The 25181-nt window shown below is 39.8% G+C and overlaps 1 protein-coding gene across 1 annotated transcript in view; it reads left to right on the top strand.

Annotated features, from left to right (window-relative positions):
• The window catches only part of CPS1 (carbamoyl-phosphate synthase 1), a 166491-nt gene that overhangs the window by 68659 nt on the left and 72651 nt on the right, over positions 1–25181 (top strand). The window contains exon 21 of the mRNA XM_087706402.1: positions 852–970. Within this exon, the coding sequence (XP_087562528.1) occupies positions 852–970 (119 nt within the window). The remainder of the gene's footprint in view (positions 1–851; positions 971–25181) is intronic.

Here is a 25181-nt window from a genome sequence, read left to right as displayed (position 1 = left end):
TTGGTCTTTTGCAATTGATCTTTTTATAAGGAACCACTGGGCTCCCTAGAACTTAGTTTGAATGTGTATTTGAAGATCAGTTTTGTGGAAGAAATCTAATTCTAATGAGATTTAAACTGGCTTGAACTGAATTTTCATGCCCATTCAATTGAGATGGGGAACTTTTGATTGATCATGTAAGCAAATTACTGAAGGTTAACACTGTTTCTCTACTTTTCAGCCAGATCCATGACAATAATCATAGGTTGGATTGGTTTTCATAAAGCTCATTCTTAAGGCTTCATGGAACCTCCAAATCTTCAACTAAGGCACAGGAAGACAATTCAACATTTTGTTTCAAAAGGAATATGAAGTCTTTGAACCTATTTAACTAATCTTTACTCCTTATTCCAGCTTAAAAATAATAATAATACAATATTATTAAGTGAAAACTATGCTGGGCTACAATTATGGTATGCAGGCCAGTTTGTATAGATTGAAAAGTTTGTGAATGGGTTTTTGAATACAAATGAAACTTTTGAACACAATTTATAACATCGGGAATTAGGATAAAGAGTAGGCAATTTTAAAGGAAACTAGAGGGAATATTAAGCATGAAGGGTTTTTATTTCACTTTTTAAAAAGTGAAATAAAGTCAGAATTAAACTAGTTGAATTAACAGATGATATGGACCACAGTTAAAAAGCAATCAATATTTATAAACTATTGCTGAAAGTTCGATTTAGAAAGAGCTAAACTTCAGAATAGATTTGAGATAGAAATAACTACTAAATATTTTTATTCAACACAGTGTTCAGGAATAAGTCAGTTAATTCATGAAACCGTGACTAATCAACATTCCTTTCTGGTAGGCCTTGAATGAAAACTTCCCTGTAGATGATATCCATAGACTTACAGACATTGATAAATGGTTCATCTTTAAAATGCGTAATATCGTGAACACGGAGAAGAACTTAAAAGCTCTTGATAGGTAAGTCTATTAAGCTTCCTTTTAAAGACAGCCGAGTATGTTATATTGTATTACTCTGATGTCAGATAATTGCTTCTATGAAAGGGCTAATCAGCAAAAATGCCTGCATATTTCCCCTCCCTCCTTTTTACATGGTGTACTAAGGGTGGTCATGGGACTCCGACTATAAACACATGGTTGTTGCTCAGTGGACTGATTGAAATGCTGCTCCACTCTCTCCTCTTTTAGCAATCAGATTAACAGATTAACAGAGTTGATCATCTAGTCCACACCCCCCCCCCCCGGCCAGCTCAAGCAGGAGACCCTACACCATTTCTGACAAATGGCAGTCCAATCTCTTCTTGAAGTCTCAAGTGATGAAACTCCCACAACTTCCAAAGGCAACTTCTGTTCCATTGGTTGATTGTTCTAACTGTCAGAAAATTTCTCCTTATTTCTAGGTTGAATCTCTCCTTGGTCAGTTTCCATCCATTATTCCTTGCCTGGCCTTCAGGTGCTTTGAAAAATAGCTTGGCTCCCTCCTCTCTGTGGCAGCCCCTCAAATATTGGAAGACTGCTATCATGCCTCCCCTGGTCCTTCTCTTCACTAGACTAGCCAGGCCCAGTTCCTGTAACCGTTTTTCATATGTTTTAGCCTCCAGTCCTCTAATAATCTTTATTGCTCTTCTCTGCACTTTTTCTAGAGTCTCAACATCTTTTTTATAGTGTGGTGACCAAAACAGGATGCAGTAACCTAGGTGTGGTCTTATTAGGGCTTTATGGAGTGGTATTAGTACCACACTTGATTTTGATTGAATCCCTTTATGCAATTTAGGATTGCATTGGCTTTTTTGGCTGCTGCTGCACACTACTGGCTCATATTTAGCAGGTTGTCCACTAAGACTCCAAGATCCCTCTCACAGTCACTGGTATTAAGCCTGGTTTCACCCAGTTTATATGTATCCTTTTGGCTTTTCTTACCTAATCCTCCTATTTGTATTACTCCACTGCCTTCTCTATACACTATTTGCGATCTAGAGTTCACTCTTGATTTCGTCTCCATCCTGATGCTCTTCCATATTTATGTTTCCAGTAATGGAAAGTAACTTTCAGGTTCCTTCTCCATGTGATATAGAAAATTCTCTTCTCTTTGTGATGGAAAGCATGGCCATATTGATAGAGGTTCTGATATGGACATGAGTTCTGCAGGATCTTGTGGTTTTTATCAAAACCATGAAAGCAAGATCATGCCATCCCTCTTTCCCCCTCATATGATATGATGGCCTGTTTTTATTATCCTGTGGATGACCTCAAGTAAATGACCACTCTAATCTAGGCCAGAGAAGCTGTCTAGATGAGCCCCTAGTCTGATATCTTAATCCTCTTGCCAAACCTTCTCTTTTGGGACAGCTAAAATTGAAGATGTGTTTAGATAGAAAATAGTATTGTTCTTCTTGAGCATGAATGCACAAGATACAATACAGCAGAGAGTGGAAAACCAAAGATTAAGACTGCCAGTCAGTGTTCTGCTCTGCTATTCCCTTCCCTTTTCTTTCTTGCATTTTATGAAGTCTACGGAGGGTGTTTACTGAATTATTGCCTGGATATTTGGGGCATTTTCCTTAACCTGGAGATGCCAATAAATTTTGGCAGCCACACGAGGGCACCAGAAACTCACATTCTATCAAATAATTAAATAAATACATTCGACTGTCAGGAAGGAACTTGGCAGAAGGTTTGAATTAGTGTTATGAAAAAAAAGGCTTTTCATCTAATCTTTGTTCTGCTCCTTTGACAATCGGCACATTTTTAATTGAGTAGTTTTCATTTTACTCAGAAAGTCAGCTGGAGCTTTAGCTAAGCTTAAGCAACGGTGGAAGAATAGTAGATAGATAATTTACCATGCACACATATCTCAGGTAATTTCCCCTTTAACTTCCATGTTTTGTTACACTGCCTTTCTGATTTCACTTAAAAGGAAATAGCCATATGCATTCAATTCCCCATATTTTTGATAAGTTCCATTTCTTTCGTTGGACGCAGTGATTGATTATAGTTAGCCTTTTTGTACAAACTTGGAACCATGAATGAATCAAAAAACAATTTGAGCTGTTTTTATTAATGCCTTTTCCATTGTGCTAGTCTATAAGATATATTTTAAGCAGAAATAATACTAATGCTATTTTCCACACTGGCGTCAGATGTAAGAAAATGAATGAACAATGAATAAAGTGCAAAATGTATGAACTAAACTAGGAAGGAGCAACCTTGGAGTAGTCAGCCAACTTGATGATTTCGGTCAGCCCTTTTGGCTCTCTCCTCAGTTGCTGTTGCTTAAATTTGATAGCACAATTTTATTAGACATAAATGCTTCTATAAAGTGTTCAATTGCTTTCACGTTTTTGGAAAAAAAAGATTCTCATGTTGTTACTCACATGTCCTTTATTGGTGCTAGCAGCGAAAGCCCACCATAAATATTCACAAACACTTCTGTATACTAATTTTGGATACACTTTTTCCATATCTGGACATTTTCCTGTAATATTTTGTCCATATTGTTGGCTGCGAATTATATTGCAAAATTCTGGAAGGTATGTATTTCAACATGTGCTTTTCCTTCATATCGGAAAGCACAAAAATCATATCTATAAAAATCTTCCTGCAATGAATTTCTTATCCATCCTTATTCTCAGCTCCATGGTGCAATAGAAGAGGCAAGAGAATAAAACACAGCATTGATGACTGAAATTAATAGGGTTTATGGTGATCAGAGGCTAGAGGGAGGGAAGGAAGGAAGGAAGGAAGGAGGGAAGGAAGGAAGGAAGGAAGGAAGGAAGGAAGGAAAAGAAAAGTAAGAGGGCAGTATAGAGATATTCTTCTTCTTTTGACTATAGTTTGGCAGATTGCATTTTAGATTGCATTCAGAATTAATTTCCGTCCTTCCTTCTGTTGCTGCTTTGCAAAAAGCTTGGAGGAGACTCTGACAAGAACCCATTTATTTGGTTTTAAACCATAGTGATCCTTGGAGACATACACTCACCATCCACCATGGCTTATGTGGAGATAATAGTGTGAAGAGAGAAATATATTAATAAGGTCTTTGCATTAGAGCATTTACTGAAATGTAAAGTAAATGTGATTTCAATTTAGGAGAGATAGCACCTTGGCTAGCACTTTTACATTTAAATTATTGCCAAAGAAATTTAATGAAATTAATAAATTGGTTATGGCATTTTTGTGCTACCCTGGTGTCCTGCAGATTTCATTCACCATTCCCAATTTCATTTCGTACTACGTTCCCTGGAGAATCTTTTCAACATAAAAATAACTTATTGTAAGATAAAATTTATTTTAGATATTTTTGCAATGTTGAAATTACTAGACTAGAGACAGAATGGCAACTTCTCTACTGCTCGATCTACATCTCTGTTATCTGCAAAGTTCTTTCTGTTACCATTATTTATGTTTGCATTATAGAAGTGTCTAGAAACCTGGAACATGTAACTCTTTTTCTTTTTTTAATTTTGGCAACATGATTTGTTAGGCAGATGAAGATAATGAAGAGATTAAATATAATGAAATGAATTACAGTAAGAAGGAAATGAATATTACACATATTATACATGTTTGGCCTGTGCTGTAGATGCTTGTTGAGTTATGGGTTTCTAGTTCACAAAAAATTGGCTAATCTCAGATGGTCAGTTTGTAATCTGTATCTCCTAGACCAAATCTATCCTTATCTGCTTATTTTCTTTTCTAAGGCAATTATACTCTGGAGGTTCACCAAAATACACAAAGTCACAGATTTTGTGTGAATCACTTGTCTGCCATGCAAATATACGTTTCATTCTATGACTCCATACATGTGTTCCACTAAGCAAAAGACTTGACTACCCCCTGGCCATATTGTGGAACAAAATTGTCTTTTGTATTTCATGCAACTATTGGAGAATAGAGCGATTATGACACATTTGAATGTCTTATCTTTGATAGAAATTTGAAATATAAGTTTGGTATTATTGCTATACAGTCGGAAGAAAGCAAAGAGGTAACACATCGAGTGATTTTTTTTCTCCTCCTGAGTGTGTGTGTATGTGTGTGTATGTTTGTGTGTGTATGCCTTTAGGAAAATGAGAAATTTATGTTTAGAATAGTTGATAATGTTTCCTCTCTGAGATTATAATATAAAAAGGGTAAATATGTGTAATAATTTGGAAGAGGCAAAGAAAGAGAACACAAATTCTATTTTCCGTCTCCTCTTAAATGGCTTTTCCTGGGAGATGACGGATTCTACCTGAACTCAATTGAAATGTATTTGGGACTAATGAGTATTTAAGTCATTCTGGACATAAAGTTTTAGAAGAATTGAATAGAACAGAATGAATAAGCTGGAAGGGACCTTGGAAGTCTTCTAGTCCAGCCCCCTGTTCAAGTAGGAGACCCTATACTCTTTCAGATAAGTGACTGTCTAGAGGCTTCTTAAGAACATCCAGTGATAGAACACCCACGATTTCTGGAGGCAACTTCTGTTCCTCTGGTTAATTGTCCTCACTGTTAGGAAGTTCTTCCTTAATTCCAAGTTGCTTCTCTCTTTGATTAGTTTCTAGCCATTGTTTATCGTCCCGCACCCTCCGGTGCTTTGGAGAATAATTTGACCCCCCTCTTCTTTGCAGCAGCTTAAAGAAGATTGTTTAAAGAAGAAATATAAGTTTAAATCATCTCTAGTATTTTTCATCCAGCTCCTGTTTGAAAATCACCAGTGAGGTGGGAGCCCATGTCTGTAATTGGGAGACAATTCCTTTGCTTAATCAACCCTTACAGTGAAGAAATCCCTCCAATATTCCGCCTGAATCTCCTCCAAAATCACATTTCCCTCAGTCTGTATTTGACACACTTCCCTTATTTTAAAATTTTCCTCTTTCCTAATGCTACCAGCATAGCTAGGGATAGATGCTGCCTATTATCTCTATTTCTTAGACCCCCCTCTACAAACATGATTTCTGAGAATTCTTCCTTGTAAAGCTGGTCTTAAAAGTTTCTGATTGGCTTTCAAAAATATTTGACTATGTTTTTCCATTCTCACTGATAAGAACTATTATAATTGGCTGCACAGTGAGCCAGATGTTTAAACTGGATTTGGCATTTTATCTACCTGTTGAGTGGACCTGAGATAGGCAAATGTAATTGTTTGGGGGGTGTTAAAGGTATCATCACAAGATGTAAGCTCTTTCAAGTAACCTTGCCTTTTGCAAATTGACTGATGGTGATTTTGTCGATTGCCGATCAACGTTCAGGTGTGATCCAGTTGTTTTGAAATTGCACTCTGGGCACCTATTACTATTGGTACCATCTTATCACACAGTCAAAGTGTGGCGGAAGCCTAATAAATAAAATCCTATCCAAGGACCTAAGAGTTATTAAGGTAGTCTCTGAGAATGGCAAAGAAAAAGAATAACTATGTGAATGTATACCTATAACTGTATGTAAGAGAATAGATGACAGTAAAAATATAAAGCACAATTATAGGTAAATAATACTTGATCATTAGTAGCTAAGTATAAATACATAAAGAAATGTATATAAAAATGGATAACGAACAAGGAGATTACGAACGCAAGATAGAAATGTATAGAAGGGAAATCACTAACTGCAAAGAAACCGATTCGGAACTGCCGTATGATATACGATGGAACTTATTGTTCCTATGTTGTTTTTAAGTTATGTGGTTATTTTTGTTAATGTGTTTATGTGTTCTGTTGATGTGCTTATGTGTATAAAATTAAATAAATAAATAAATAAATAAATAAATAAATAATAAAAGAGCCGAGGTGGCGCAGTGGTTAGGGTGCAGTACTGCAGGCTACTTCAGCTGACTGCAGTTCTGCAGTTCAGCGGTTCTAATCTCACCGGCTCAAGGTCGACTCAGCCTTCCATCCTTCCGAGGTGGGTGAAATGAGGACCCCGGACTGTGGGGGCAAGTTGCTGACTCAATTTGCTAAAAAATTTGTAAACCGCTTAGAGAGAGCTGATAGCCCCTATGAAGCGGTATATAAGTCTAATAAATAAATAAATAAATAAATAAATAAATAAATAAATAAATAAATAAATAAATAAATAAATAAATAAATAAATAAATAAATAAATAATAAATAAATAAATAAATAAATAAATAAATAAATAAATAAATAAATAAATAAATAAATGGTAGTCTCTGAGAATATAGGCAGTTCTGGAAGGTTTTTTTCCCCCAAAGTCAGGGTGTTTGGTTCTGATAAGTTCAAAATTTCCAAATATTGAGGATTTGTGCCAGTTGTAGTGTGTTCCTACAGAAAGCCCTCTCACTTCCCCTTATGGAATGTTCTAGCTTTGTTGCTTTGATTTTTGTGGGATGCCAGATAGATTGATAGAGCTAATTGCCAAGCTTACTTCTCCTGGGAAAGGCCCCTCGTTTTTGGCTTTCTTTGGTTTCAGGTTGGGTAGAGAAGATCAGCTCACTGTCGCTTTTCCTGGTCACCTTCTTCTTTGTAGCATAGTTATGTTGCTAGGATTATTTCTAGCATTGATTCGGTCAGCAGAGGCATCAGAAGCAGAGGGGTGCAGTGAGATCCACAGAGCAATGGTCAGGCAACAGGGAAGGAGGCTGGCATAGAGAAAGTGACACTAGTAGCTTTGTTTCCCTCTCTCTCTCTCTCTCTCTACTGAGATTGAACTGGTTCCAGTCATGCAGGATTTTAATAAAGCAGTTTGCAGAATTCTGATTGATTCATTGCATTAAAGTGGATTTCTGTTTCTATTCCCAAATTGACTTCAGCGTGGGATTGCTTTTTCAAAGGTTTGACCAACTCTATTCTATATCTTGTTATGTGAGGAGAGGAAGCAATTGGTGTGTGTGTGTGTTTGTGTGTGTGTGTGCTAGGAGAATTGCTCAATGGGAAAGAGGTACCAGCTAGACAGAGAAGTTGATGCCTGTGTGCAAAAGATTATCAGAGGAAAAGAAGTCACAATGGGTTGGCCAATTTTATATTTCTACTGCAATGCACTCTACATGGGGCAGCCTTTGAAGAGTATTCGGAGACTACAACTTGTCCAGAATGCAGCCGCACGAGCGATTGTGGGTGCACCTCGGTACACCCACGTTACACCTATCCTCCACGAGCTGCACTGGTTACCGATCAGTCTCCGGATACGCTTCAAAGTGCTAGTCGTAACTTATAAAGCCCTTCATGGTATTGGACCTGGGTACTTGAGAGACCGCCTTCTGACAATTACCTCCCACAGACCTGTTAGATCGCACAGGGTCAGCCTCCTCCGGGTTCCGTCTACCAGCCAATGCCATCTGGCTACTACCCGGGGGAGGGCCTTCTCTGTTGCAGCTCCGGCCTTTTGGAATGAACTCCCCGCGGAGATTCGGACCCTCACCTCTCTCCAGGCCTTCCGGAAAGCCGTCAAAACCTGGCTGTGCCGGCAGGCGTGGGGTTGATGAGTTCCCCTCCCCTCTCGACTTGTATGGCTGTATGACTCTTGTGTATTTTAATTATATGTATTGTGTTTGTATCCCCTTTTCCCTTTTGAGTTGTTCGCCGCCCTGAGTCCCTCCCGAGAAGGGCGGCATACAAATAAATTAAATCTGAAATCTGAAATCTATTTCTGGAGGATTAATGATGCAATTTTCATGTTCTTGGTTTTCCTTATTTTCTCATTTATGAACTAACTTTTGCACGGGGCATTTAGAACGTATACTTGGCTGACTCAAAAGTAAGCAATCATGGCAATGGTACAGGAGAAACCCCCCAGCCGATTCTGAATAATAATCCCAAAACATTTAGAGCACCACTTGAATACCATTGGCATTGACAGTCATCGTGAGTCAATTGCAAAAGGTCATCGTGAAGGTATTCGATGGGTGGATAAAAATGCCAAATCCTGCCCAACTGATGACTGACTGTATGTCCAACCATAATAATATGTTTCTGCTGAACAGAACATCTGCTGAATATGTTTCTGTTTTCCAGGGTTTCAGGACTTCAATAATTTCCCCGCTACTAATTTGTCTTTATTCTTTTATGGCTGGGTTTATCTTTGGATGAGGCATTATTCCTCCTTTATCAACAAAAGAACACATTTTACACAGAACCTGTCAGTTAGAGCAATGGTCTCCAAACTTGGCAACTTTAAGACCTGTGGACTTCAACTCCCAGAGTTCCTCAGCCAGCAAAGCTGGCTGAGGAACTCTGGGAATTGAAGTCCACAAGTCTTAAAGTTGCCAAGTTTGGAGACCACTAAATTAGAGGATCCTAATTTACTTAATTCAGATTTAAAAAAAAACAATAGGAAAAGGAAAAATGATGTTCTTGCTTTATTTATAGCTACCAGAGACTGGACAATTAATTCATCTCTTCTTCTGCTTCTCTTAAACTGTCCTGTAAATCAGACTGATGATCAGGTAGCCAGGATTTAGCTATTCTCACCGGTTTAAAGGAGGGAAGCTTTGAACTATTGTAATCCTTGTTAAAATAATTTGTAGTACTATACAAATTCCTTGTAGCTGACATTTCCATGGCCGTTTGGTAAATCTGAACTCTTAGGCCCTTATGGTTGCTCACTTTAGAATAAAGGAACTTGTTCTTTCCTTAAGGGCATGCCAAAGATGTCCCTTTGGGGTTGTGTGTGTGTTTTTTTTAATAAACTATGCAATCCTTTCAGAAATTAGAAGTAATGGAAAAATAGAAAGCATATGATAGCAGTCTTCCAGTACTTGAAGGCTGTCACAGAGAAGAGTTTGTTTGTTTGTTTGTTTGTTTGTTTATTATATTTATATGCTGCCCTTTTCCCCCGAAGGGGACTCAGGGCGGCCCACAACTCAAACCAGGAAAGCGGGATACAGACAAAAAATTAAAAACGACACATAACAATGCATAATTTAAAACACACGACAGTCATACCATTCGAGAAGGGGGGCAAAAACTCTTTAGCCCCAGGCCTGTCGGAACAGCCAGGTTTTAAGGGCTTTGCGGAAGGCCTGGAGGGTGGTGAGGGTTCAAATCTCCATGGGGAGTTCGTTCCAGAGGGTCGGAGCAGCCACAGAGAAGGCTCTCCTCCGGGTAGTTGCCAGTCGACACTGGCCGGCGGATGGGATTCGGAGGAGGCCTAATCTGTGGGATCTTATTGGTCTAGTGGAGGTAATTGGCAGCAGGCGGTCTCTCAAGTACCCAGGTCCAATACCATGAAGGGTGTGGGTTGACCCATTCTCCAAAACGTCTGAGAGCAGGACAAGAAATAATAGATGGAAGCTTAAGAAAGAGAGATCTCGCCTAGAACTAAGGAGAATTTTCATGTCAGGGAGAACAATTAGTCAGTGGAAGGGCCTGCTTCTAGAACCTGTGGGAGCTCCATCACCAGAGGTTTTGAAGAAGAGATTGGACAGCCATTTGTCCAGAATGGTATAGGGTCGTGATGGCGAACCTCTCGCGCATGTGCCACAGGTGGCATGCCAAGCCCTTTGTCAGGGCACATGAGGCGCTGCCGCGTCAGCAGGCCAGGATGCATATGCGTGCTGATCAGCTGACTTCGACCTTCTTTTGAAGGGCATTTTTCACCCTCCGAGGTGGCGCAGTGGTTAGAGTGCAGCACTGCAGGCTACTTCAGCTGACTGCAGTTCTGCAGTTCGGCTGTTCAAATCTCACCGGCTCAGGGTTGACTCAGCCTTCCATCCTTCTGAGGTGGGTGAAATGAGGACCCGGATTCTTGTTGGGGGCGATATGCTGACTCTGTAAACCGCTTAGAGAGGGCTGAAAGCCCTATGAAGCGGTATATAAGTCTAACTGCTATTGCTATTGCTATTGTTATTCCCTGAAGCCTCCAAAGCATGAAAAACCGGCCCTATGGGCAAACCTTTCCCGAACTTCACCTTTCCCGAACTTCCGGGTTCCCCGTAGATCCGGTTTTTGCCCTCTGGAGGTTTCAGGAAGCTCCCGAGGACTCCAGAGGGTGTTGGGGGAGGGGAGGCTGTTTTTGCCCTCCCCAGGCTCCTAGAAAGCCTCTGGAGCCTGGGGAAGGTGAAAAAAAACAAGGCAAAAGCGGAAGTGGGTCGCTGATTGCATGCATGCGCTGGGGGCATGCACATAGCATTATGGGTGTGGCACACCAGCACATGACTCCCTGTGCTCCCCCCGCTTTTGGTAGGGCAGCCAAAAAAGGTTTGCCATCACTGGTATAAGGTCTCTTCCTCAAGGAGGGGAGTTGGACTAGAAAACCTTCAAGGTCCCTTCCAACTCTGTTATTCTGTGGTTCTATATCTACAAGACATTTTTAAAAAGGCTAGAAAAGTTTTAAAAAGGGAGCTATTCTTTTCTTTTTTTCAGCTCAGAACCATTGAAAATTCTCACAATTATGAAAATAATGCCCATGTTTCCTGCTATAAATAAATTGCAACAATTGGAGGATTATCTTGTGGGTGCTCCATCAGGTTTTTGAGAAGAAATTGGGCAATTTTTTGTCTGAATTGGCATAGGGGCTTGAGTAGGGGGTTGGACTAGAAGATCTCCAATGTCCCTCCCAACTCTGTTATTCTCTTATAGAGATAACAAAAAAGAGAAGGACTTCAAATCTTTTGTTTTTATGTTTATTGTAATTTCAAGTGAAGTATAGTACAAGAAATAGAGGCTGATTCCCTCCCCCCCACAACAAATGGAAAAATGCAAACACAGTTAGAAAAACTGAGAACTAATATCTATTTTCCACCTCTGAAACTATAGTCTGTCAGAAGAAGGAAGATCACTATAAAACATTATATTCTCAAATTCCTTTGATGTAGCTAGAGAGGCAGAAAGAAAGCTGCTGGTGGATAGAAATTTACTGCTAAGGATGAGCATATAATCCAAAATATTTTTGAACATTCCATTAATAATAGTTTACAGCCAAACTTAAACCAGTGATTTAATCAATAGGTTAAAATCCTTTTTATTTCCTATCTTCTGGTTACTTCAAACAAACCTGTAAAGGAGTTGTTTTCTGGTGGACTTTCCTTCTGCTGAGAAAGGGGCCTTGGTTTCAAAATTGCAAAAATAGCTGATCTGGTAAATGCATTTTAGATCTATGTTTACTCTGTGTCCAGGGAGATGGTTGAGATGGCATAAAATCTATCTGCGGGTAAACAAGTGTGACCAGCTTTTTAAAATACCGCTTTTCAGAGCAATTTTGTATATGTATTGTTTTACAAGTATGGAATGAAAAATTCTTCCTTACCTTAATATCACTGAGAAGTAATTTAATTATGTTTAGATTAATAAGATTAATATTTTATTTCAGATCTAAAAAAGATATAGAATAGCTTACTCTCATTATTAATTTATTTTAACTTAATTTTAAATCTGGGTGTCTGTGTGTACCTTTATATAATTGTCTGCCTGCCTGCCTGCCTGTCTGTCTGTCTATTATCTATCTATCTATCTATCTATCTATCTATCTATCTATCTATCTATCTATCTATCTATCATCTATCATCTATCATCTATCATCTATTCTATTTAATAGAAAATCAGTCATGGAGCGTTTAAACTCTTCTGTTTGAAGTTCCTGAAATTGATATTTGCATTAGTAGATTATCTTTGCTAAAGCACATCTATAATTCCTATTATCTTGCATTAGTTAGGATTCCAGCTTCTGTGACAACTATAATTATTAAGCTAGTGTTCCCAGACTTATTAAAATAAGTAGGTCAGTAAGTTGATAGATAGGTAGACAGACAGATTTTTTAAAAAATGAGTAGTAGTATAAAAGTGGTGATATACAGTATATGGAATGATTACTATGCCATATTTTTTCTTTCTAAATGGAATTTTTCCAGAGACTTTTTATGAGACTTGTATACTGTATACTGATGGGTGAAAGGACAATTTTAAAAAGAATGCAGTGCCTTTGGCCCTGTATGCTTTATGTTTAAAATGTCTGTAAAAGTGAGGTGCTGGGAAGCCTCTCCCAATGTCCTTTGAAGACAGAATGCCTTTACAGAGGACTGGATGCTGGGGGTTTCAGCTGGGCCTGTCCCCTCAAAGAACTTAGCAATAGCAATAGCAGTTAGACTTATATACTGCTTCATAGGGCTTTCAGCCCTCTCTAAGTGGTTTACAGAGTCAGCATATCGCCCCCAACAACAATCCGGGTCCTCATTTTACCCACCTTGGAAGGATGGAAGGCTGAGTCAACCCTGAGCTGGTAAGATTTGAACAGCCGAACTGCAGAACTGCAGTCAGCTGAAGTGGCCTGCAGTGCTGCATTTAACCACTGCGCCACCTCGGCTCTTGAGAATATGTCTTTTAAATTATTTAATTACTGTCCAGGATCAAATCACAAAATGCAACACACCATTTACACATTCATATGTAACAATACATGCATATCTAAAAGGAAGAAATTCTCTAAAATAATAAAATATAGAAATTATTCCCAAATGAGTATGACTAGCATAAATTATCATGTATAAATGTATTGCCTCTTGCTATGGTGACATATTCTCTTTTATATTTTTGGCGCAACTTAAGCTATAACTCTACAATTGAGAGAGGGAGGGAGAGGGGGAGGGAGGGAGGAAGAGAGAGAGAGATCTACAGCAGTCCAAGAACACTTTAATATGTGTTCCAATAATACTAATAGCACTAGCAATAGCACTCAGACTTATATACCGCTTCCTAGTGCTCTACAGCACTTTCGAAGTAGTTTACAGAATCAGCATATTCAACAATCTGGGTCCTCATTTTACTTACCTCGGAAGGATGGAGGGCTGAGTCAACCTTGAGCCTGGTGTGGATTGAACTCCTGGCAGTGAGCAGTGAGTTAGACTGCAATACTGCATTTTAGCTACCGCGCCACCATGGCTCTAATTAAAAGGAAACCCTTGGGAATTTTTTTTATTAACGTATTAATTAACTTTAAAGTTCTAATTACATAAAGAAATTTAAATTGCTTGATTATTTCATTCAGCAATGGTACCTACCAAGATGAGCTTTTCATTGAATCATGTTGAGGGTTCAATTTAACTCTTTTCCCCCAAGCTCCAATGTTTTCAGTCATGGGAGTCAAACAGAACCAAGCAATTCTGTTTTCAAGAGACTATAGAACTACTTTGGGAAATAGAAGTATTTTTTTTAAAAACGAAACCTTTATTTCTCTATACAACTCCACATATTGAAATAAACCCTCCAGTATGACGTTTGCAAAGGTACAAAAATTGGAATGAAAACCCCAAGATTCAGACTCTTTGCAAGATGAAAACAGTAGAATGAAAGGAAGATCAAAGGATCATCAATAAATAATTGGTTTTTCAATCGGGTGTCACACTGCTTTGGAAAAAAAAAATCAATTCTATATCTGCAAATAAGAGAATAACGTACGATTCGTCAGAAGGTCCTTGCTGATATTCTTGCCTCTGTATGAAGGAGTCCCATCCGATGGAAATAATTTTTGTTTTAGTTTCAGAGAAGAAATAGCTGCTATGATTGCTATGAATGTGCTTCTGCTGTTTTACACATCTGGAAAATAGCAGGGACTATATAAAAGTAGCAGCATGTTTATTTATCTTAAAGAGAAAAAACTACCTGCGTTGTTATTAAAAATCAATGACAACCGGATGGCAGAGAATCAATTGATGTATATTTGTCACTTCACTTTGGGGATAATATCTCAATTTTGTAAATGTCCTAGGCCCATGCACACAACTGTGTTCACCTGCACATGTTTGAAATACATTAACAAAAGGTTTTTCATGTTTGCCTATAAGCCTATAGCAGTGTTTCTCAACCTTGGCAACTTGAAGATGTCTGGACTTCAACTCCCAGAATTCCCCAGCCAGCGGATGCTGGCTGGGGAATTCTGGGAGTTGAAGTCCGGACATCTTCAAGTTGCCAAGGTTGAGAAACACTGGCCTATACGCTTCAATCATATTGCCATCTGCAGCTTTATTTGCTGAGCTGAGCTATTCCTGAACCTAGATACTTCCTTTTAAATCTAAACCTTAAAAATGGAACAAACAAAAATAAACCCCTGTTTTTATTCATTACTGAGATTATTTGTTAGCTGAAATTGAGATAACGTTAATGATAATTGAGACAATAATTTATTTTCAGTAGGGGATGCTAATTCAGTGTCTATTCTATCAGTTAAAATTGGTTCCACACTATTCAGTCGCGAGCTGCAATCTAAAATTTAAATCTTGTACAAGAGTTATATTACAATGTATGCAAGTTAAGAATATAGACGCTGACTCAATCACATCTGATTAAGATGTGGGATCCTAGGAATGGCGTTGGCTCCCCTTCTCGGTAAATATTTGAGAAGTGCTGTGATTCCTATTCATCCTTTACTACCCATGAAAACATGTAAATCTATTGGCAGGTTACAAACCCAAACATTTTTTTCCCCAGAGAGTTGATAAATACAAAGCTTTCAGGATAATGAAGGATAGCCTTGGGATAACCAGATTTGCATATTAATAACCACTGAAATCTTTGCAATAGGAGTTGGTTGTGGAAATTTAGCATGTTATATAAAAGAACCATTTCTACAGTTACGGGTGAAAGGCAGTCTTGTGTCTTCTTTTGTCATTCCGCGTACACATATTGTACAGAAAGATGTACAGATTATCTATCTATCTATCTATCTATCTATCTATCTATCTATCTATCTATCATCTACATACATACATACATACATACATACATACATACATACATACATACATACATACATACATACATACATACATACATATATATATATATATATATATATATATATATATATATATATATAGGGTTTCTGTCTGGATGGTCTCTTGTGACGAGCCGAAGGACAGAGAATGGAAGTGTGATCTTCCTCCCATATTTGGGCATACCAGGGGTAGTGACTTTAAATATATACCTTTCACCCTGGCCTGGCTGATAAGGAGTCGAGCTCTGTAGCTCAATGGTTAACACATCTGCCTAAGAGGCAATAGAGCACAGGTTCAATTCCCAGTAAGGGTCTGGCTAGCTGATGAGAGCTAAATAGCTTGAAATAGATCTATACTAGTCTCCCTTTATTTATTCATCAGCACAAATATAACAAATGTAACAAAAAGGCAACAGTAAAAAAATATTGGGTTTCTGTCTGGATGGTCTCTTGTGACGAGCCGAAGGACAGAGAATGGAAGTGTGATCTTCCTCCCATATTTGGGCATACCAGGGGTAGTGACTTTAAATATATACCTTTCACCCTGGCCTGGCTGATAAGGAGTCGAGCTCTGTAGCTCAATGGTTAACACATCTGCCTAAGAGGCAATAGAGCACAGGTTCAATTCCCAGTAAGGGTCTGGCTAGCTGATGAGAGCTAAATAGCTTGAAATAGATCTATACTAGTCTCCCTTTATTTATTCATCAGCACAAATATAACAAATGTAACAAAAAGGCAACAGTAAAAAAATATTGGGTTTCTGTCTGGATGGTCTCTTGTGACGAGCCGAAGGACAGAGAGTGGAAGTGTGACCTTCCTCCCATATTTGGGCATACCAGGGGTTGTGACTTTAAATATATATATATATATGTATGTATGTATGTATGTATGTATGTATGTATGTATGTATGTATATAAAGTGTATATATATATATATATATATATATATATATATATATATATATATATATATATATATATATATATATATATATATATATATATATAAAGTGTTAAGAATACAAACGAATACTTTTATAACCCAAATCTACCCAATTATAGTGATCAATGCTGAAAAAGACAAAAGTGAAGATTGTTGTTATTTCACACCTCCCATTACTGTAATGGGGCCTGACATAACCTGACAAGCTGTCTTTTAAATAAGATTCCTCCTGAGGAAAGTAGTTATACCTTGTCTCCTTGACACAAGGAGACAAACAATATTTGCCCCAATTTCATTATTGTAATTGCTTATTCTAAAGTGTGTGAAACGTCAGAACTGATTGAGTAAATCCACATGAACCTCGGAGGAGCAGGTTTGGCAGGAAGAAGAAAGGCAAGAGCATGCCTTTTTTTTTACTTTTGTCTATCGTTATTCAAGTTTAAAAAAATTGAAACTTGAAAGAAAACACCGAGAACCGCAGATCAGCTGCTGTGATATTATAATTTCTCTTTCTCTCTCTGACTTGGAGATAGGTGCATAAGCAGATGCGCAGAGAAAGCAAGAGATAGGAAATATTATTTGTGGGGTCATGTTTCCAAGAATATAAATTCAGTTCCGATTACATTTATTTATATTTGTTCATAATTTCAAGGTATAATATTACCCCCGTTCAAATTGACTCTGGCTGATGTATGATTAAAACCAGTATAATATCTAACAAAACAAACTAAAAAAAATAACATTAGACTGCAATACATATCACAGTCAAAATATTCATCAAATGAGGATGCCTATTCCAGGGTTTGGGGGGAAAAACCATGGATGGATGGATGGGTGGGTGGATGGATGAATGGATGGATGGATGGATGGGTGGGTGGGTGGGTGGGTGGATGGATGGGTGGATGGATGGATGGATGGATGGATGGATGGACGGACGGACAAGTATAGGTAGAGGTTACCTTTCCTGCAAATAATTCCACACTGGTTTGGTCTTTTCTTTTCGGCTGTCCCATGCTTTTGCAGTCAAAGGAAGGAGAAAAGCTTTCTGAAATACTGAGATATACAAGAATAGATTACTTCACTGATTCCCAAGGTCCTATCTGGGTGTGGAAACCTTTTGTGTTCTTGTCATTCCAAATATTTTGCATGTTTTCTGTCCATGATACAGAGTAAGGGACCAATCACTGCTGCAGCTGCCCATCAGTTTCACCTCCTAGTAAATTCCTGGGTCTGATTCAGTGGTGGGTTGCTAATCCCGTTCCAACTGATTCGGTTGGAACGGGGCCGGCAGCGTCCTTGTGCACGCGCGCAGTTCACGCACGCATCTTAGCGCCTGCACGATGCTCCAGCTGCTTGCGGAGACTCGCGCAGGCGCTGTATGTGCCATCCAGCTGCTCGCGGAGAATCGCGCAGGCGCTGTATGTGCCATGCGCCTGCGTGGAAGCGCAGAAGCCTTCAAAAAACGGTAAGGAGCGCGGGCGGGCGGGCCCTTCGCCGTTCCCAGAAGTTACTTACTTCCAGGTTCGCTGACCAACCGGTTCGCGGGGACCGCCGCGAACCGGTTGAAACCCACCCCTGGTCTGATTACATTAGACTGGAATAATATGTAGCTCAAGGTTGAGCTACATATTAGCTATGTTAGACTTTAAACATATATAGCTCAAGTTTTAACTGTTGAGTTTTAGATGTTCTCTGAGTGTGATTGCTTTTCTTTAGACATTTCATCCCAGGGAGAATGGAATGTGTTGGTTATTCCTATACAATAGCTTGCTTTTACAGTCCTGTGTGTGTGTGTGTGTGTGTGTGTGTGTGTGGCTTCCTCCTTAATTGTTTCTTGATCAAGGTAGAGTTTCTTCCCTGAATGTTTATCTGGTGTTGTTTACTCTTTGTTAGGTTTTTTTTTAATTAAAAGTTTTAAGTACAGTAGTAAAATATAATGCAAGTGAAAAAGAAAAGATGAAAAAAAACCAAGGAAAAGTAAGTTTAGAAAGAGAAAAGAAAATCTAAGCAATTCCCGCTTCTATCACAACAAATATAAACAATCTCACGATCTCTTTACCTCCTCTTAATTTATTGGTATAAAGCTCTTTGTCCCATAACTTAATTCTCAACTGTAGCTGAGTCCAATAAGCAACATCTTTTCCAATGCAAGTGTCAGCAGAAAGTCCAAGCAAGGCCCTAAAATAATGACATTATTTAACAAATATAAAACTCTTCATTCTGAACTGTAAGCAAATCCAATACACAACATATGCCAAAAGTGCTTCTCAAAAGGCAACTTTTTTTTAGTTTTTTTTTCATGGAAAATGTTTTGCTTCTCATCAAAGAAACTTCTTCAATTCTGAAGAAACGTTTTCAAGAAAAAAAACTAAGAAATCCCAATTGCCCAATTTTGAGAAGTATCTTTGGGACAACCATGACCTGGAGATTGAGAATCTCCATTAGACAATATGCAACATCTTTTGCAATCCAGAGATCAGCAACTCCAAAAAGAACCACTCAACATAACAGAAGCCAGTTTGGTCTGGTGATTAAGGCACCCGTTTAGAAAACAGGGTACTGTGAGTTCTAGATCTTGGAGGTTTTCTAGTCCAACCTCCTGCTCAAGCAAGACGGTGAGGCAGAAACTAGCTCAGCTTTTTCCTTTTACATTTTTTTTTCTTTTCATAATGAGAGCCTCTGCCTCACTTGCCTCCCCTGACTGCACGTCACTGCTCATCTCCCCATTCCCCCATCCAAAAATTTGGCTAGTATTCCATCACTCAGGCTGGGGGGTGAAATTTTACACCCCTCAGACAGGGTTCGCAATTTGGGAGTCCTCTTGGACCCACAGCTGACCTTAGAACATCATTTGTTGGCTGTGACCAGGGGGGCATTTGCCCAGGTCCGCCTGGTGCACCAATTGCGTCCCTACCTGAACCGGGAGGCACTCGCAACAGTCACTCATGCCTTCGTGACCTCAAGACTGGACTACTGCAATGCGCTCCACATGGGGCAGCCCTTGAAGAGCATTCGGAGACTTCAGTTCGTCCAGAATGCAGCCGCGTGAGCGATTATGGGTGCACCTTGGTACACCCACGTTACACCTATCCTCCACGAGCTGCACTGGTTACCGATTGGTCTCCAGATATACTTCAAGGTGCTAGTCGTCACTTATAAAGCCCTTCATGCTATTGGACCTGGGTACTTGAGAGACCACCTGCTGCCAATTACCTCCCAAAGACCCATTAGATCACACAGATTAGGCCTCCTCCGGGTTCCGTCTACTGGCCAATGTCATCTGGCTACTCCCCGGGGGAGGGCCTTCTCTGTGGTGGCTCCGGCCCTTTGGAATGAGCTCCCCGCAGAGATTCGGACCCTCACCTCTCTCCAGGCCTTCCGAAAAGCTGTTAAAACCTGGCTGTGTTGGCAGGCCTGGGGTCGATGAGTTCCCTTCCCCTCTCGAATTGTGTGGCTGTTGGTTGTTTTAAATTCCCTTGTATTTTTTTGTTGTAGTTCTCTGTGTTTCCCTTCCCCTCCCTTGGGTTTGTGTGCCGCCCTGAGTCCCGCCGGGAATAGGGCAGCATATAAATAAAATGAACCTTGAACCTTGAACCTCTAGTGAACACAGCTTTGGAGCAGCTGTATGCAACACAATGTGGGCAATCTTACTTATTCATCTACTTATCAGCTCCTTCTTCTTAGCCACAATCTTCAGTCTGCCATCTTCCTGAGAAAGCCTGCTTGATAAAATTCTGACAGTGACCATTTTCCCTGCAGAAGTTTCCAGTTTGTAGTTTCCTTGCATGGCACAACTTTCAAAACTTGCCCTCTGGAACAATCTCCCCGTGGAGATCCGGACCCTCACTACCCTCCCGGCCTTCCGCAAAGCCGTTAAGTCCTGGCTGCTCCAGCAGGCCGGGGGGGCTTTCAAAATATCCAGCCCCTCGGAAATAGGAGCCGAGGTGGTGCAGTGGTTAAATGCAGCACTGCAGGCTACTTCAGCTGACTGCTAGTTCGGCAGTTCGGCTGTTCAAATCTCCCCGGCTCAGGGTTGACTCAGCCTTTCATCCTTCCGAGGTGGGTGAAATGAGGACCCGGATTGTTGTTGGGGGCAATATGCTGACTCTGTAAACCGCTTAGAGAGGGCTGAAAGCCCTATGAAGCGGTATATAAGTCTAACTGCTATTGCTATTGCTAATTGTGACTGTTGTATATTTTAATATGTTGTCTTGTGTATTATCCCCTTCCCTTGTTTTATTGTAAGCCGCCCGGAGTCCTTCGGGAGTGGGCGGCATACAAGATCAATAAAATGAAATGAAACGAAACGAAAACAAATCCCTTTTTTTAAAAAAAAAAGCAAAGGCTTTTTAAAGCATGGTTATATTAAGCCCTTGGTTACAGTCCTGGGTCATATGTTCCGAGTTTACCACTGGTCTGTTTTCCTCGGGGGCCTCGTCCTCCTCCCTTATTCATAATAACTTTGTGAAGCCCTTCAGCGTGGGGCGCTCGGTTGCATATTGCAGCACGGTTTGGTATTACGCAGGCACCAGTGGATCAGATGAAAACCAGCCAAGCGGAGGAGAAGAGCGGAGTTCTGCGGAGTGCTGGCTCCCTTCAGTAATTGCAATGCAGCAAGCGTTCCTTGAGTTCAGTTAATAGATTTCCTCAGTTCCTCTGTGCTAGGTGAAAATTTCCTCATTAAGGGGAATTTATTCCATTTCCTTTTATCATTTATTATTGAAGGCGAAATGTGAGTGGATGGAGTTTCAGAGATGATAGGGTAGAATTTTAAACAAAACCAAAACAATGCCTTGCAGCAGTAAAGATCTCTCCTCCAAGATGAGAAGAGGAGGGGGCTGCGAGGGTAAAGGGAATAGACGGCATTGTTTATAAAGAGGGAAAGCACAGGGGGCTTCTTTTTGTTAGAGACTAACAAAGCACCCCCACCTAACCACTAAACCAGTGGTCCCCAAACTTGGCCACTTTAAGACTTGTGGACTTTAACTCCCAGAATTCTGGGAGTTAAAGTCCACAAGTCTTAAAGTGGCCAAGTTTGGGAACCACTGATCTAGTCTAACAAAGAGAAGGACTAGGAGTAACATGATAGCACTTTCCCGCTATTTGAGGGCCTGTCACAGAGACAAGGGGGTCAACCTATTCTCCAAATCGTCTTGAGAACAAGACAGGAAGGAATGGTATATTGATAGACAGTAGAAATACACCGAAGGGAGGAGTAGAGGGAAAGAAGAAAGAGGGGTAGAGAGGGTGGGAGAGAGGATTGGAGGGAGGAGGAGAACGAAGGGAGGGAATGTATTGGGAGAGAGGAGTGATAGAGGGGGAGGGGAAGTAGGGAAGTAGAGGGGAATGTTGGAAGGAAGAATGAAAGTTGGAGGGGGGCGAAAGAAAGGGTGTATGGAGGGTCAAGGTGGTCTATTGGGTTTGTATTTTGGGGGGTATTTTCGACAAGAGGGAGGGCTGTGTTTATTGTTCAATGTTATATGCCCCGGTTATGCACAGTATACATGTGATTGTACGAAATGAAATGGAAATAAAACATATTTACACAATATATATATATATATATATATATATATATATATATATATATATATATATGTGTGTGTGTGTGTGTGTGTGTGTGTGTGTGTGTGTGTGTGTGTGTGTGTGTGTGTGTGTGTGTGTGTTTATTTGTGCTGATAAGTAAATAAAGGGAGACTAGTATAGATCTATTTCAAGCTATTTAGCTCTCATCAGCTAGCCATACCCTTACTGGGATTTGAACCTGGGCTATATGGCATACTAGGCACACTAGGCAGAGATCTTAGCCATTAGGCCACAGGCTCTTATCCGTTTATCAGCGAAGCCAGGGTGAAAGGTATCTATTAGATTTTTACAACCCCTGGTAAGCCCCAATTATGGGAGGAAGCTAACTGCTTCCATCATCTGTCCTTCGGCTCGTCACAAGAGTTGTCGTCACTAATAATTGGGGCTTACCAGGGGTTGTAAAAATCTAATATATATAGATTTTATTGGACTTTATTGGATTTTATTTATCTAATATATATATATATATAATTTATCTAATATATATATATATATATATATATAAACAATAAAAAAAAGACAGGAAGGAATGGGTGGAAGCTTAACGAAGAGTTAAACAAATACTTCTCTATACTAATTGCATCTGCAGACAATTGACCAGTGGCCCCTCTTTAAGGTGAGCCATCTCTTCCTGAGGAAGGAGAATATTGAGGTCCATCTGAAGGGGAGCACGGAGGAATTTGCGGATTTTCTGGAAAACAAAATCACTCCACTTCATTCCCAGTTAGATGCTGGCATGATTACTGGTCCAGTGAAGGCAGGTTCTTGCCCTGTTGTCTGGGAACAGCAGAGCTGGCTGGAGAATTCTGGGAGTTGAAGTCTATAAAGTCTTAAAGTTGCCAAGTTTGGGAACCACTGCACTAAACGATTAATGCAGTGGGTAAAATGCTTGATTGTCTCACTTAAGAACACTTTTAGCCCTAAACTTCAAACCACCCTGTTGTGTAAGCAAATATAGAAAACAAAATGGTGCCGAACATATTGATCACTGCCTCTTAGCATTACAAAGGTTTGGTTTGGTTTATTGGATTTATATGCCGCCCTTCTCCCAAGGACTCAGGGCGGCGTACAACATTAAAAGAAACACGTATTACAAAAGTTAAAAAAAAAAAAGAATATCTAAAAGAAACCCAATTAAGATAAACAATAACATATATTTTTTTTAAAAAAATCGAATTAAAATTAACAATGGTCAATGATTTATTTTGTTTTGTTCAGGCCAGGCTGGCTTGCTGGAAAAGCCAACTTTTTAGGGCGCGTCGGAAGGACCGGAGGTCGGGGATTATACGAAGCTCCGGGGGCAGCTCATTCCAGAGGGAAGGGGCTCCCACAGAGAAGGCTCTCCCCCTGGGGGGTCGCTAGCTGACACTGTCTGGCCGACGGCACCCTGAGGAGGCCGACTCTGTGGGATCGCACTGGGCGGTGGGAGGCTACCGGTGGCAGTAGGTGGTCTCGCAGGTATCCTGGGTTTAAATATTTCAATCATAGAGCATATTTAGGAAAAGCTTACCTTTCCCAAGCAATTAATTTCTAGTTAAGTCTGTGATGTCTTCCCCAATGAAAAAGGTCATGTGGTCAGATGAAACCCTCTGCCCGAGACTTTGGAGAGTGTTTTGACTGCTTCTCAAATGTCCGTTTCACTCTAATTTGGGCTCTGGCATTGCAATGAAACAAAAGAAATACATTTAAAAGGTATCAACTGCAGCAATGAACTTTTCACACACTTTGTTCCATTCTTTGGCACTTCTCAGGATAATCAGGGGTCACACAGTATCAGACCTGGTGGTACATAATGTAAATTAAGGCTCGTGAGATCTACTTTTTAATTAAAATTAAGGATTCACCAACTGAAATCTGGTCCAAAAGGGATATATTTAAAATTATAGTTAGACTTTTGAGGCCAGGGATTTGCTTTGTGTATCAGATCTGAGTAGACGTTATAATCCTCAGTAAGCAGACTTTCAAAATAATTGGGAGCAGTGGGCTTGTAATTTTGTTGCTTCTGCTATTAAACAATGAAGCACCAAAATTGTGTGTGTTTAAAATGTTAATTTCTGATCTTTGTGTGATTGTATCACACCATAGTTCATTGTTCTAATTTAATATTGTTTAGTTTTAGTTGTGAATATTTATCCATCTATTTAACCAAAACAGGGATTGGAAGGGGGAGGTGTAGCCTTTTGGTCATAAGTTGCTTGTTATTTAACCCTAACCCTAACCCCAACCCTAACCGTAATTGTTTTTATTTTATTGTGCTTGTCATCGCTCTTTTGTCGTCGCAATTTTATCGCCGTGAATTTGTCGGCGTGATTTTGACGTCGCATTTTAATCGGCACTATTTTGTCGGCGCGCATATGTCTATCGTGCAATCATCGGGTCACACATTTCATTACAGGTATATGTCTAGAGCAGTGGTAGTCAGCCTGGTCCCTACCACCCACTAGTGGGCATTCCAGCTTTCATGGGGGGCGGTAGGGGTTTTGTCCGATACTGAAGGACTTTCCTTTTTTTAAAATTTAATTGACTTTTTTTAAAAATGTCATAGCATTATTTAAAAATTTTCATTAGGTTTTCATAAAATCACCATTACTGTGGAACCGGTGGGCGGTCAGAAAATTTTACTACTAACAGAGATACAAAAGTGGGCTGTAGGTATAAAAAGGTTGGCTACCCCTGGCCTAGGGAGATTCTCAGTCATCCAGGTCATGATTGTTCCCCTCCCCCTCCAAAAAAGGCATCTGGACTTTGTTTTTCCTTGAAGATGTTTCGCTTCTCATCTAAGTCAGAACTGAAAGAAGCTTCTTGGTTGAGAAGCAAAACATCTTCAAGGAAAACCAAGTCCCAGTTGCCTTTTGAAAACACAAGCACTTTGGGGATATTCATTACAGGCAGCGTATACAGCTAGTGTATAGCGAATGAAAATCCTCTTGCGTTGAGAGTGCTTTATTCTTGAGAATCTATCTGAGGCAGCAAAAAGACAGGAGCAGAAGCCCAAGTCTC

This window comes from Thamnophis sirtalis, unplaced genomic scaffold (assembly GCF_051295495.1).
Source record: "Thamnophis sirtalis isolate CommonGarterSnake01/CBP01778 unplaced genomic scaffold, rThaSir2_p1.2 scaffold_1, whole genome shotgun sequence".
NCBI classification, from domain to species: domain Eukaryota; kingdom Metazoa; phylum Chordata; class Lepidosauria; order Squamata; family Natricidae; genus Thamnophis; species Thamnophis sirtalis.
Note: the sequence above shows the minus strand (reverse complement) of the source record. Positions and strands in the feature narration are given on the sequence as shown.